Here is a 15,544-nt window from a genome sequence, read left to right as displayed (position 1 = left end):
CTTGTGCATTTCACCTGTCTCCCTGCTGGCCTGTAAGCCTCTTGCAGGTAGGGACTTTTTCACTGTTATGTCTCTAATGCCTAACACATTGGGCATGTAGCAAGTGTTCAGAAACTGACATCCATTGATGGACCTCCTAATTCACAGGACTTTAACAACTTGCCCACTCTTAGCCCTTCTTGGCGTAGATGATGTGAGCAGGGCCGGGTGGCTGCTGTCTGACTTTGGATTTGGCTCACCTGATGAACTGCACACTAAACAGTGCTTGGCTTGCTGAGGTCGTGTTACTCCCTGCTTCACATCCCCTTGGATTTGCAGACTTTAAATGGAAACTCATCTGGCTGGAAGGAGATGGCTTAGTGGTCTCCCTGTCAGTAATACAAAGCTAGACTAATTGGAGCCACACATTCAAATCCCAATAGCTCTGAGTCATCCTTCCAAAGCAGATAAATTGAATACTGTGCAGCTCATTGCCTGGTGGCCATCTTCTGGCTGAAACCTTAGAAGCAGAGCTATATCTAGACATTAAAGGTCCCATAAACCTTTCTGAAATGTAGAAGTTTACCTCGGTGCTCTAGGTTAAATTTCTTATACGTGGCTGGAATCCCAAAGATGAAAAACTTGGCTATGAATTCATGTGGTCTGTGCATTATTGTTAATGATAGTGGAATGTTTTGGGCAGGTCATACGTCTCTGTGGGTCCCTTTCCAGTCATCTTTATTATTCTTCATACTAAGTATATAATTCTGGATGTTAATTCTCAGCACAGTTGTAATGAAATGAAGGTACTTTGGTTTTCAGAATAACCATGGCTGGTCTCTGTTTTTAATATGCCACTCCTGGACTTAAACTGATTTGTGGTTGGGTAATCCTAGTCGTGAATGACCTATCTTCTCTTCTGCTTCTGGACAGATGTAAGGTGCTACCTCTATAATACTACGGCTGAGGCAACATCAGAATTAGCAAAAATCTGTGGTTTTCCTTTTACTTGTTGGAGACAAATGTTTTTATTTTACTCAGAGATTATCTTAAAACTGTTACTGTCTTATGATTTCTGAAACTTGGATCATTCCAAACAGATTATCTATGGAGTCCACACATTTCAAACCAACAGGAAGAAAGAGTCTCACCAAATCTTCTTGGTTCTTGGGATTCTTGGTGAGAACTCTTCTGGGTTACACTGCTAGAAACAAATGCTAGAAAGGCCCAGGCCATTGGCTCTGGTGGAGACGTCTGTTTAGTGAAGCTCCAAGCACACTGAAGTCAGAGCTGGGGTAGAAGACCGTAGGGCTGGGAAGGCCTATTCACATAATTACCATTAACTGCTAAGCTGTCATTTAATCAACATGTGTGGAGAGGGATCCAAATGTCTGTGTAGCACCCAAGTAGAAGAGGCCCCTCTGAGGCCCAGGAACAGGATGGATGAGGGCAGCTGTCCTCTGCCACAGACGGAGATAGAGAGAAGGCGAGACTCAGGTGAGAAGTTTGCACTAGAGAGAGAGAGAGAAGGACAGCGAGGAGAAGAGACAAGAGGAGAGTGGAAGGTTGATGGAGGGCAAGATTTGGAATTCATCCAAACATGGGTGATGATTGAGGTCACGGGACTGGATAGTATTTCCAAATACCTGAGTAGAGCAAAAAACAAGATGACTTTGTCAGAAAGAAGAATCATTAAGAGAGAGTGAGCACAGGCAGCAAAAGGAGGCCACAGGAGGGACCCAGAGCGATGCAGTCACAAATCCTGTGAGAAGTCTCAAGAAGTTTCAAGGGATTGGTGTTGTGAGACCTTGCAGGGCAAAGGATTTAGGGTCGAGGAAGGAAAACACTTCCTTTGGATGTGGAAAACACTTCCACATCCAAAACATGGATGGATGTGGCACATAGGGGATTTCAGTTGACACCTCATCTGGAAGAGCTGGCACTACTAGTCAGTCTTTTTTTAGTTATCTATCCAGGAGTGGAATCTCACTCTCATGAAGTCATGAAATCAGCAAATCTTCCAGCTCCTCATCCCAGATCTTTGTCCTCCCAATGAGGAGGTTTTCCTAAGTGCTCTTTTAGGATCCTACTTCTGTGATTCTCAGGAACCTCTTAACTTTTCAGAAATCCTTCTTAAGAATTTTAGGTATACCTGCAATAATGTCCATACATTACATGTCTGTCAGTGATTGAGAAACTGAAAGGGAACCAGAATAACCTACTCCCTGGGAAGAGGTGGACACTTGCATTCAAGTCAGAAAAAATTGATTTCTTACTCCAAGCAAATTCTTAAGAGTTTCCTCTTAGATAGCCTCATCCACCAGAAGGCAGGCAGCAGAAGCAAGAAGAACTACAATCCTGCAGCCTATGGAACGAAAACTACTTTCTCAGAGAGATAGACAAAATGAAAAGGCAGAGAACTATGTACCAGATGAAGGTACAAGATAAAAACCCAGAAAAACAACTAAATGAAGTGGAGATAGGCAACCTTCCAGAAAAAGAATTCAGAATAATGATAGTGAAGGTGATCCAGGACCTTGGGAAAAGAATGGAGGCAAAGATTGAGAAGATGCAAGAAATGTTTAACAAAGACGTAGAAGAATTAAAGAACAAACAAACAGAGATGAACAATACAGTAACTGAAATGAAAAACACACTAGAACGAATCAATAGCAGAATAACTGAGGTAGAAGAACGGATAAGTGACCTGGAAGACAGAATGGTGGAATTCACTGCTGCAGAACAGAATAAAGAAAAAAGAATGAAAAGAAATGAAGATGGCCTAAGAGACCTCTGGGACAACATTAAACACACCAATTCTCATTATAGGGGTCCCAGAAGGAGAAGAGAGAGAGAGGACCCGAGAAAATATTTGAAGAGATTATAGTCGAAAATTCCTTAACATGGGAAAGGAAATAGCCACTCAAGTCCAGGAAGCACAGAGAGTCTCAGGCAGGATAAAACCAAGGAGAATCATGCCGAGACACATAGTAATCAAATTGACAAAAATTAAACACAAAGAAAAATTATTAAAAGCAACAAGGGAAAAACAACAAATAACATACAAGGGAACTGCCATAAGGTTAACAGCTGATTTCTCAGCAGAAACTCTACAAGCCAGAAGGGAGTGGCATGATATATTTAAAGTGATGAAAGGGAAGAACCTACAACCAAGATTACTCTACCCGGCAAGGATCTCATTCAGATTTGATGGAGAAATTAAAACCTTTACAGACAAGCAAAAGCTAAGAGAATTCAGCACCACCAAACCAGCTTTACAACAAATGCTAAAGGAACTTATCTAGGCAGGAAACACAAGAGAAGGAAAAGACCTACAATAACAAACCCAAAACAATTAAGAAAATGGCAACAGGAAAACACATATTGATAACTACCTTAAATATAAATGGATTAAATGCTCCAACCAAAAGTCATAGACTGGCTGAATGGATACAAAAACAAGATCCGTGTATATGCTGTTTATAAGAGACCCACTTCAGACCTAGGGACACATACAGACTGAAAGTGAGGGGATGGAAAAAGATATTCCATGCAAATGGAAATCAAAAGAAAACTGGAGTAGCAATACTTATATGAGATAAAAGAGACTTTAAAATAAAGAATGTTACAAGAGACAAGGAAGGACACTACATAATGATCAAGGGATCAATCCAAGAAGAAGATATAACAATTATAAATATATATGCACCCAACATAGGAGCACCTCAATACATAAGGCAAATGCTAACAGCTATAAAAGGAAAAAACAATAGTAACACAATAATAGTGGGGGACTTGAACACCTCACACCAATGGACAGATCATTCACACAGAAAATTAATAAGGAAAAACAAGCTTTTAATGACACAATAGGTCAGATAGATTTAATTGATATTTATAGGACATTCCATCCAAAAACAGCATACTACACCTTCTTCTCAAGTGCGCACAGAACATTCTCCAGGATAGATCACATCTTGGGTCACAAATCAAGATTCGGTAAATTTAAGAAAATTAAAATCATATGAAGCATCTTTTTCCAACCACAGCGCTATGAGATTAGAAATAAATTACAGGGAAAAAAACGTAAAAAACACAAACACCTGGAAGCTAAACAATACATTACTGAATAATCAGGAGATCACTGAAGAAGTCAAAGAGGAAATTAGAAAGTACCTAGAGACAAATGACAATGAAAACACGATGATCCAAAACCTGTGGGATGCAGCAAAAGCAGTTCTAAGAGGGAACTTTATAGCAATACAATCCTACATCAAGAAACAAGAAAAATCTCAAATAAACAATCTAACCTTACACCTGAAGGAACTAGAGAAAGAAGAACAAACAAAACCCAAAGTTAGTAGCAGGAAAGAAATCATAAAGATCAGAGCAGAAATAACTGAAATAGAAATAAAGAACACAATGGCAAAAATCAATAAAACTGAAAGCGGGTTCTTTGAGAAGATAAACAAAATTGATAAACCTTTAGCCAGACTCATCAAGAAAAAGAGGGAGAGGACTCAAATCAATAAAATTATAAATGAAAAAGGAGAAGTACAATGGATACCACAGAAATATAAAGCATCCTAAGAGACTACTGAAAGCAACTCTGTGTCAATAAAATGGACAACCTGGAAGAAATGGACAAATTCTTAGAAAGATATAACCTTCCAAGACTGAACCAGGAAGAAATAGAAAATATGAACAGACCAATCACAGGTAATGAAATCGAAACTGTGATTAAAAATCTCCCAACAAAAAAAAGCCCAGGACCAGATGGCTTCACAGGTGAATTCTATCAAACATTTAGGGAAGAGCTAACATCCATCCTTCTCAAGCTCTTCCAAAAAATTGCAGAGGAAGGAACACTCCCAAACTCATTCTATGAGGCCACCATCATCCTGATACCAAAACCAGACAAAGATACTACAAAAAAAGAAAATTACAGACCAATATCACTGACGAATATAGATGCAAAAACCCTCAACAAAATACTAGCAAACAGAATCCAACAACACATTAAAAGGATCATATACTATGATCAAGTGGGATTTATCCCAGGGATGCAAGGATTCTTCAGTATACTCAAATCAATCAATGTGATACACCATATTAACAAACTGAAGAATAAAAACCATATGATCATCTCAATAGATGAAGGAAAAGCTTTTGACAAAATTCAACACCCATTTATGATAAGAACTCTCCAGAAAAGTGGGCATAGAGCGAACCTACCTCAACATAATAAAGGCCATATACGACAAACCCACAGCCAACATCATTCTCAGTGGTGAAGAACTGAAAGCATTTCCTCGAAGATCAGGAGCAAGACAGGGATATCCACTCTCACCACTATTATTCAACATAGTTTTGGAAGTCCTAGCCACGGCAATCAGAGAAGAAAAAGAAATAAAAGGAATACAAATTGGAAAAGAAGGAGTAAAACTGTCCCTGTTTGCAGATGACATGATATTATACATAGAAAATCCTAAAGATGCCACCAGAAAACTACTAGAACTAATCAATGAATTTGGTAAAGTTGCAGGGTACAAAATTAATGCACAGAAATCTCTTGCATTCCTATACACTAACAACAGAATATCAGAAAGAGAAATTAAAGGAACAATCCCATTCACCATTGCAACAAAAAGAATAAAATACCTAGGAATAAACCTACCTAAGGAGGTAAAAAGACCTGTGCTCAGAAAACTATAAGACACTGATGAAATAAATCAAAGATGACATAAACAGATGGAGAGATATACCATGTTCTTGGATTGGAAGAATCAGTATTGTGAAAATGACTATACTACCCAAAGCAATCTACAGATTCAGTGCAATCTCTATCAAATTACCAATGGCATTTTTTACAGAACTAGAACAAAACATCTTAAAATTTGTATAGAGACACAAAAGACCCTGAATAGGCAAAGCAGTCTTGAGGGAACAAAACGGGGCTGGAGGAATCAGACTCCCTGACTTCAGACTATACTACAAAGCTACAGTAATCAAGACAATATGGTACTGGCACAAAAACAGAAATATAGATCAATGGAACAAGATAGAAATCCCAGAGATAAACCCACGCACCTGTGGTCAACTAATCTGTGACAAAGGAGGCAAGGATATACAATGTAGAAAAGACAGTCTCTTCAATAAGTGGTGCTGGGAAAACTGGACAGCTACATATAAAAGAATGAAATTAGAACACTCCCTAACACCATACACAAAAATAAACTCAAAATGGATTCGAGACCTAAATGTAAGACCGGACACTATAAACCTCTTAGAGGAAAACATAGGAAGAACACTCTTTGACGTAAATCAACAGCAAGGTCTTTTCTGACCCACCTCCTAGAGTAATGGAAATAAAAATAAAAATAAACAAATGGGACCTAATGAAACTTAAAAGCTTTTACACAGCAAAGGAAACTGTAAACAAGACGAAAAGACAACCCTCAGAATTTGCAAATGAATAAATGGACAAAGGATTAATCTCCAAAATATATAAACAGCTCATGCAGCTCAATATTAAAGAAACAAACAACCCAATAAAAAAATGAACAGAAGACCTAAGTAGACATTTCTCCAAAGAAGACATACAGATGGCCAAGAGGCACATGAAAAGCTGCTCAACATCACTAATTATTAGAGAAATGCAAATCAGAACTACAATGAGGTATCACCTCACACTGGTTAGAATGGGGATCATCAGAAAATCTGCAAACAACAAACGCTGGAGAGGGTGTGGAGAAAAGGGAACCCTCCTGCACTGCTGGTGGGAATGTAAATTGATACAGCCACTATGGAGAACAGTATGGAGGTTCCTTAAAAAACTAAAAATAGAATTACCATATGACCCAGCAATCCCACTACTGGTCATATACCCAGAGAAAACCATAATTCAAAAAGACACATGCACCCCAATGTTCATTGCAGCACCTTTTACAATAGCCAGGTCATGGAACCAACCTAAATATCCATCGACAGATTAATGGATAAAGAAGATGTGGCATGTATATGCAATGGAATATTACTCAGCCATAAAAAGGAACGAGATTGGGTCATTTGTCGAGATGTGGGTGGACCTAGAAACTGTCATACAGAGTGAAGTAAGTCAGAAAGAGAAAAACAAATATCGTATATTAATGCATATATGTGGAATCTAGAAAAATGGTATCGATGATCTTATTTACAAGGCAGAAACAGAGACACAGACTTAGAGAACAAATGTATGGACACCAAGGGGGGAAAGCTGATGGCGGGGGGTGGTGGTGGTGTGATGAATTGGGAGATTGGGATTGACATGTATACACTAATTTGTATAAAATAGGTAACTAATAAGAACCTGCTGTATAAAAAAATAAATAAAATTCCCCAAAAATATAATTATCAATAGTTTGGGAGGACTCAACCACCCAGCACAGGAAGTAGCACATTTTAGGACTCTTTCGTTCATCCCCAGGAAAAACTATAAGCAGGGGATCTTTAAATGATATCTCTTCTTATTATCATTTGTAATAGGGAGACTGAAAGTAGGTAATGAGTCACTACGGGTTCTGTCCCCAGTGATGTACCTGGACCTGGGTAAAGGCTGGTGAATGATACAAGATACTGATGTTGCAGTGTCATCGGAAAGGCTAAGTCACTGGAAAAGATCCCCTCGTAGTCGTACAGTAGTGAAAAGTCACATGCTCTGGTCATATAATAAACCCAGGGAGAACTGACTAAGGGAAAACCAATGCAGTTATGCACTACTGAATTGTGAAATTTGCCTCCCATTCATGCAGTTCCTGGAAAATGAGAACTTAACAAGACCCCAAAACCACAAAACCAAAAACACTTTATGTTCAGTCAGCAAACTGGAGATTAGTCATTATGTAGAAGAGTTTGTTGTCACAACAGACGGGAGGAGAGAAAGGGTAGCCATCTGTCCTCAGGCGCCAGGAGGAAAGATTGATTTGTAGGAGTTCCAAACCTGAGAGGCAACTTGGGAGGCTGGACTGGGGGAGAAAAAGGGGAGAAAAATGTATGAAGGTCTGGCTTTCATAGATCAGTGCTGGACTTCCTCAGAAAACTTCCGGTATAAAAAGTTTCATTTAGCTAAGAAATACCACAGAAATAGTCCCTTTTCTTCCACAGAATGCTGGCACATGCCTTTCAGGCCAAGATCAAGAAATCATAAAATTTACAGAGGAAGAGATCTTCATTTCCAGGATGTGTGATTACTTCGAGTGAAATTTGGGATGTGTTAAAAATTGTCTCCAGTTCCGGGAATTGCCTGCCTTGTATTAATGATTGATTTTATAACCAAATCAAGGGCTCTTCTTACAAAATAGGGGGAAAACAGGATAAGCTATGGCCACCAGGCACTCTCAAGAATAGATGTCTCAACCACTAGCCAGCTAAGTGTTTGCATAATAGCCCAGAGCCTGCTGGAGGCCTCTTCACTTTGCACGGCGTCCAGATAGTTGTGCAGAGTTTCCGCCCCAGAAACTAGGTGCCCCTTCACTTGCCCCTGTATCACTTTCCTCTGTGTGTGCTTCTGTTTCTTAGGAAGGAACCTCCAAATTTGCAAACCTGGACAGCAGCGTTAAGGAAAACCAGAAGCGCACTCAGAGGCGGCTTCAGCTCCAGAAGGACATGGTATGCAAGGCCCTGGGTCTCCCTGAGGGCCCACCAGCGAGCGGCCCTGTGTCGGGGGCTGGGCTCCTGCACGGCCCTGGACCCTTTCGTCTGCAGGGTGCCCCTGCCCTCAAAGAAGTTCTCCCATTCTTTACCTTATCTGTCCTCAGCAGCCCTGGGAGGTCTGAAGCTATTTTCACTCCCACTCGACCCAGCAGGAAATAAACACTGAAAGTCGCAAATCACATTGTTTTCTGGAACATTTTTATTTTCTGGAAGAGAGGGAAAGTCTGCGGCAGGTAGACTTCTGTCCTTTTTGCTATCTTCTTTATCCACTCCTGCACTTAGGAGCTACCGTGACCTTGGCCTTGAGACCCCTGGGCTTCAGTTCCCCGACGGGAATGCCTACTGTAGCCAGCTTGGAACACACGGTGGCCCAGGACCTGGGTGCCGGGGAGAGAGAGTGTCAGCTCCCAGGAGGACTTGGTCCTTGTACTCGGAGATCTTTTCATCTGTTCCAAATCCTCTAGTCATTTTCTGGCTCTCGTCACTAACCCCAAGTACTAGCCAAATCTTTCTAGTTTTTCAGTACTCAGAGGAACGTAATACCTCCCTCTTTAAGACTGAAAGGTAGTTCTTGACATCATTGGCTTTATTTTTAACACTCTCCTAACTTTTAGCATAGAAGGGGAAAACCACAGAGAGGAGAATGGAGATTGACAAACTCAAAATACTCTCATCCCTGCTTTGAGAAGATTTTCTCCTTCTTTGGAAAGCTGGGCATAAATCAGAAATGTTGGTTTTGAGTGATGGGAGTCTTCTGTAACATAAAGCCTGTAAAGCATTCACAGCACTTCAGACTCTTTTGGTGGTTCAAAGACAAGTTAAAAATAGCCATTAAAAAAAGAGAGATTATTTTAGTTCAGGATGAGACCTTGTACACATGATAGGGAAGGACATACTGCAGCTGACATAGAGTTCCTGAAGGACAAAACCCTGCCTGGCGTGAACCTCAAGAAGCAGCTCTGGCTGAGGACACAGCCAGCTGCACACACGTCAGGCAGCCTTGTTCTGCCCTGGTGGATATTTTGTTTTCTTGCCAGAATTTCCATAAGTGCCTTAATGGACTGTAGGACAAGGTGTCGTCCATGGAAGCCCCTTTTTATTTTCTCTTCAGAATGGTTAGTGCCTCCGTGGCCTTATGGAGAATAGGGATGATTTCAAAGGAAATTTGGTGAAATTAATATAGTACATATATACCTGCAGTGGAAGTGCTTCTACATTTCTTTCTGAGGGAAATTTTTTTTTTAAATAGACTTTTTATTTTAGAATTTAAAGAGTTCCAGATAATACATAGAGTTTCTGTGAATCCCTCCCCCATCCCCCCTCCACCTCCCCACCTCCCCACCCATTGACATTTTCTGTAACCGTGGCATATCTATCAATACTAAGAAACCGACATGGGCATACTGCTGTTAACTGAAACCCAGACTTGATTTGGATTTCACCAGTTTTCCATGACCACCCTTGTTCTGTTCCAGGATCCAACCCAGGGCACCCCACTGCATTTAGTTGCCACCCTAGTACCCTCTGCTGTGTGACAGTTTCTGAGTCTTTCCTCGTTTGTCATTACCTGACAGTCTTCAGGAAGACTGTTCTAGTATCCTTAGAATGTCCCACAACCAGGGGATGTCTGTTGTTTTTCTAGTGATTAGACTGAGGTCACGGGTTTGGGGAAGAATATCACAGATGTGAAGTGTCTTCTCATCGTATCAAGGAGTGAATGACATCAGCATGACATCTGATGTCACTGGTGATATTAGCCTTCATCACTTGGTTAAGGTAGAGTTTGGGAGGTTTTCTACTTTAAAGGGACTATTTTTCCCTTTCCCTCCTGTATTCTTCAGAACTGAGTCACCAAGCCACTTTACTAGTGACACCCCGTCCTCCTGCGGTCACACTTCTCCAGTGGGCAGCAGCCCAATCCTCTACCAAGGGTGAGACCATCCCTCCCAGGGCCATTCTGAACCACTGGGAGTGCCCACATGCTGTGAAAGAGAACAGAGGTCCCTCTGACCTGAGCCTAAGCAATGTGTAAACCCTACTGTGAACACACTTGAACCATCTCCTGGCTTTGAGGCTTGGATTTCATGACTTTGAAAGTTACCTTGGTGATAGAGTTCCTGACCTATTGGTGTTAGGGATTTTTCAACATCTCATTCATGGAGGTTAGCACTAGTGGCCTTAAATTAGGCCTTGAATGGTCCTTAATTTTTCTCCAAATGCTGTCGAGGATCACCTAGCCATTCGAAGACTGCTGCTTCCATCTGCAAATGGGCACGTTGCTGACTGTAGCGGGCCACAGGTCCATTTGGTCCAGTGTGGAGGTTATCGAAACCCTAAACTTTCAATAACAGCGAAGATGGTTTTCCTGTGCTTGCTCTTCAGGGTGTGATGCAGGGAACCGTGCCCTACCTGGGCACCTTCCTGACTGACCTGACCATGCTTGACACTGCCCTTCAGGACTACATCGAGGTGAGTTCCAGGCTGACGGTGCAGGTGGGTCGGCAGCTTTCCCGTTGGTTACCCAAGAGAGAAATACACTTTTGTTAGTACCTATTGAGGGCTTTTTATGAACGTGGCATTGTGCTAGATGCTATGAGGAATATGAAGATGAGTGACACCAGCAGTGGCTGACAATCCAGTGGAAGGTATCTATCAAAGCAGGCAGTGATGGATAGAAATAGTAAGAACTCAAAAAGAAATGCAAAGAGAGAAGAGGACAGGCCACGATCAATTCCCTGTGAGAGGAGGTCATGGCAAATCCTTAGGAAGGAGTGGGTTTGAGCAAAGACCGAGGTGCTGGGTGGGACTTTGGCAGGTGGAGCTGAGGGGATAATGTACCCTCACATTCTACCTGCTGGGGTAGGGAGTCAGTCAAGCTCGTGGATTTTTAAGTATCGCTTTATTGTTTCAGATTATTACCTTCTCTCTCTCTCTCAGAGTGGGGAAAGAAGTGAAACAAGCTACTTGTTAGTAACAGTAATACAGTAGAATACTACATGGAGAAGAGATTGGATATTTGAAATGAAATTTAAGGATTGCCTGTGTATTTAAGTTTATCTCACCTTCCTGGTTATCACATGCAGTCAGTCAGTCCGCTTTTACTCTATCATAATTAGAAGGAGTAGCAGTTATCTTGCAAATTCCCACCTCCAGGGTCGTCGTAAATGTTGTGGACATGCTCCCTCAGAGGGAGATGCTCCGTGTCTCTTCACATCCTCTGCCTCAGCTTATCTCAGGAAACACTCATCAGTGTTGGGGAATTTGAGGGGAGTGACCAATGATTTAGAAGTTAAATTCAGCCTACTGAGAATAGGAGCTGGGAGGATGGAGAGTTGAAACTTAACTTCGGTGCTGATGTTGTGTAGAAGTTTGATAAACTTCTTTTGATAAAACATTGACAATTTGGTTTCCAGTATGAGTCAATGACCATCTGTTTTTGTTGCTTTTGGTAAAGAAAAAAAAGTGTAACAGAACATTCACTCAAGCTTTTGTCTTTACTGTCTCTGCAAATGTATTTGGATTCTGTGTTGTAAATCCTTTATCATTACTGTTTTAGTTGGTTTCAGACATCTTAAGAGAAGGCTCTCTGCCAATCCTGTCCTATTATAATTAAAAGAATGTTTTTCTTTAAGTGAATGATGCTTCTTTTCCGCCATTGTAGCCATAATTACAGTGTCATGAATAATTGTGACTTTATTATCCCTTTGAGCTATTTTAACAAAAACCTAGAACAAATAAGTCTGAGTTTCAAAGTAGCTTGGTTTGTCATTCATTTTAAAAAATTTCTTTCAGGGTGGGCTGATAAACTTTGAGAAGAGGAGAAGGGTAAGTAGGGGTCTTGGCTGTGGTTTTCCATTTTACTTCAACTGGGCATGAAAAAAATTAGAGGAGTGGAGACTTAAATTTTTTACAGAGGCAGAAAAAAATTAGCAATTATTGAAAGTTTATCAGATGTCATTGTCCTTGGCATGTTGTTATGTGGTATTGCCCAAGAGCCCTGTGGGGTAGGTTTTATCATCCTCAATTCAAGGGTGAGGAAACCAGGACTCAGAGAGATGAAGTAACTTGACCAGAGTCACCGGGTAGCACAGCCAGTGTTCAAATGCTGTCCTGTCTCTCCTGAGCCCACATTTCTTCCTTTACCCCCTCATCATCTCCTTCTTTACAATCAGCTTCAGCAATAACAGGTCCATTCTATTAAGGAGAAAGGGTTTCATAAGAATATATGTTACGGAAGGGTTAATAAAGATGGTTAACTCCTGTAGGCCTAGTGAAGAGAGGAAAGGAAACGGTCTTCATTGTTACATGTGGATAATTATTCTTTTCCTTTCCTGTCAGCATAGGAAGGGGTGTTCAACATCAATCTGAAATTTTTCTGTGGAGAGTAGAAGAGTTCCACACTGCATGAAAAAAGATAAAACAGAGCTTTGAAAATTCGCTATGGTTTTAGTGTTTTCTTAAATGGTGTATTTAAACAATTCCAAGGAATATGAGTGAGCAAAATAATAACTTCACCCCATAGTAACTCTCATTGTTCTTTAGTTATTCATTCATTCTTTCATCCCACAAACGTTGACTGCAGACCTAACAGGGGTCGGGCAGTGTGATAGGTTTAGGGATTGCAGCAGAAAAAGCCCAGAGTTCCCTGCCCTCATAAAGTTCACAGTCAAGGAGGAAGGTAGACAAACAGGCAGTTACAATGCAGCCTGATAAGGGCTTGTGAGCAGAAGTCGTGGGTATTATAGGAGCACATGGGAGGGGCATCTACCCCAACTTGTGGGGTCAGAGAAACTGCCAGGAGGAAATGACATTGCAGTTAAAACCAAAGTTTTAGGAGCTGACCAGGCTGAACTCATAAGCAACAAGATATACTACCCTAGATGAACGTTAAGTCTTCTGTCCCTGGTAGGGTTTGATGATAAACGTTCCTTGGATACTGAGACCAAGGGTGGAGGTCACTGGATGGGAAGTTGACACCTACGGAATCTGCCAGTTGTTGAGCTGCTTCTGTCCTGTAACATTAAAACAAATTCACAACTGGGCCCGTGAGCCACAACTACTGAGCCTGCGCGTCTGGAGCCTGTGCTCCGCAACAAGAGAGGCCTCGACAGTGAGAGGCCTGCGCATCGTGATGAAGAGGGAAAGCTGCAACTAGGGAAAGCCCTCACACAGAAATGAAGACCCAACACAGCCAAAAATAAATAAATTAATTAATTTAAAAAAACAAAAACAAAAAAAACAAATTCAGTTATTGCCTCCACAGTTACCCATCTCTGTCCTTTCACTTCAAAATAACCCTCGATGGTAATCTCTTTCCTTTTAAGACTAGCATGTTAAACTTTTGGAAAGTCTGAGTGTAAAACCTAAAGCTAAAGCTTATATCCATTGCTGACTTTACAAAAATCTTTATTGAAACATCCAAAGAAGTATAAATAATTTTGGACATAATTATACACTTGCTTCTCTTGTGAGCTTTAAAAGACTGAGTTAAATGATTTACTGGAGTAGTAAAAACCCAAGGATTCAGGAAATCTAAACATTCAAGTTTATGAGGCCCTAGACTGTTTAGATATTCAACCCTACCAAAACTTATTTATTGAGGGGTAAGGGTTGAAGAAGATGGGGGTGGGGAACTTGTGAGCTTCCTGACTTAGAGTAATTATTTTCCTTATCTTTTAGGAAATAGAATTTTTAAATACATTTTAGAAGGACTCAGGCTTAAAAAATAACTTTTCTGTCTCAAGAATGGAGATGAAAAAGAGAAAAAGGAAGTCACTATGACTTTAGGTAGTACCTAGTTTGGATCGCTTTGGTAGCTTGTTTTATTCACATAAATTGCTTTTTTTCAAGGAGAAAGAAGGATTGACCACTAAAGCATGCAAAGACACCAGTGAGTCAGAGTTACAAGCAGTACTTTAGAATCCTCCTAGATGAATTTGTCCATCATTTATCCTACTGTGGTGTGTTTTCATGTTGAAAAGATGTATATTTGGTTGGCCTTTTAATTCACTCTTTCTCTTTGGTGCTCTGTCTGCTTTAGGAATTTGAAGTGATTGCCCAAATCAAGCTCTTACAGTCTGCCTGCAACAGCTATTGTATGACCCCAGACCCAAAGTTCATCCAGTGGTTCCAGAGGCAGCAGCTCCTAACAGAGGAGGAGAGGTAGGCGGACACATTGCCCATCAGGGTGGAGCTGTGGTGTTGGCCAGAGGAATACTGCATCTGGTTCCTCATTTGGCCGTTTATTCAACAACTATTTAGCAAGCAGCTCCAAGGTTCCAGGTCCTCGGTTTTCAAAGGTTAATGGTATAGCAGGAAAAATTGAACTGATGGCATCAGAAAATGTGCTTTCAGATTCTTGCTCTACCATTTATTTATCTTTGTCACCTTGAACAAGTCACTTACTTTTCCTGATCTTCAGGATGCTTATCTATAAAATGTTTCTTTGAGAAGATTAAATGTAATCATATTTGAGACAGCATCATTACCATGTTTGTCACTATCAGTAATTGGTACTAGCTTTGAGGGAGCTTTCAAGTGGGGAGGAGAGAGAGACTCATGAAGAATTGAAATACAATGGGTAATCAAAGTGCTGCAGGACCCCTAGGCAGGAACAGTTCACTTGGCCAAGGAAGGGGGGAAAAAGGAAAGATAACATGAAGGCATTAACATTTGGGCTGGGCTGTGAAAGAAAGAAAAGATTTCACCAGGAGAACTGGAGAAGAACATTCCAGACAGAGGGAAGAACGTGAGCAAAGGCCTGGTGGCCTGACAAGCTTGGCATTTGGAAGAACAATTGAACTCTGGTTGGTTCACAAGGGACGGGTGTCAAAATAGAGGTTGACGAGCATGGAAAGGTACATTAACTCCAGTG

General features: G+C 40.9%; 1 protein-coding gene across 5 annotated transcripts in view; it reads left to right on the top strand.

Annotated features, from left to right (window-relative positions):
* Positions 1-15,544, top strand: part of RGL1 (ral guanine nucleotide dissociation stimulator like 1) — a 281,027-nt gene that overhangs the window by 243,931 nt on the left and 21,552 nt on the right. For 4 of the 5 annotated variants that reach the window (XM_082472912.1, XM_082472911.1, XM_082472913.1 and 1 more), the window contains 4 exons: positions 8,536-8,625; positions 11,053-11,139; positions 12,463-12,495; positions 14,711-14,832. In XM_082472912.1, coding sequence (XP_082329038.1) covers positions 8,536-8,625; positions 11,053-11,139; positions 12,463-12,495; positions 14,711-14,832 — 332 coding nt within the window. The remainder of the gene's footprint in view (positions 1-8,535; positions 8,626-11,052; positions 11,140-12,462; positions 12,496-14,710; positions 14,833-15,544) is intronic. The other variant, XM_082472910.1, reaches the window with a different exon arrangement.

The sequence above is a fragment of the Balaenoptera physalus genome, assembly GCF_965194825.1.
Source record: "Balaenoptera physalus genome assembly, chromosome: 1".
Taxonomy (NCBI): Eukaryota; Metazoa; Chordata; class Mammalia; order Artiodactyla; family Balaenopteridae; genus Balaenoptera; species Balaenoptera physalus.
Note: the sequence above shows the minus strand (reverse complement) of the source record. Positions and strands in the feature narration are given on the sequence as shown.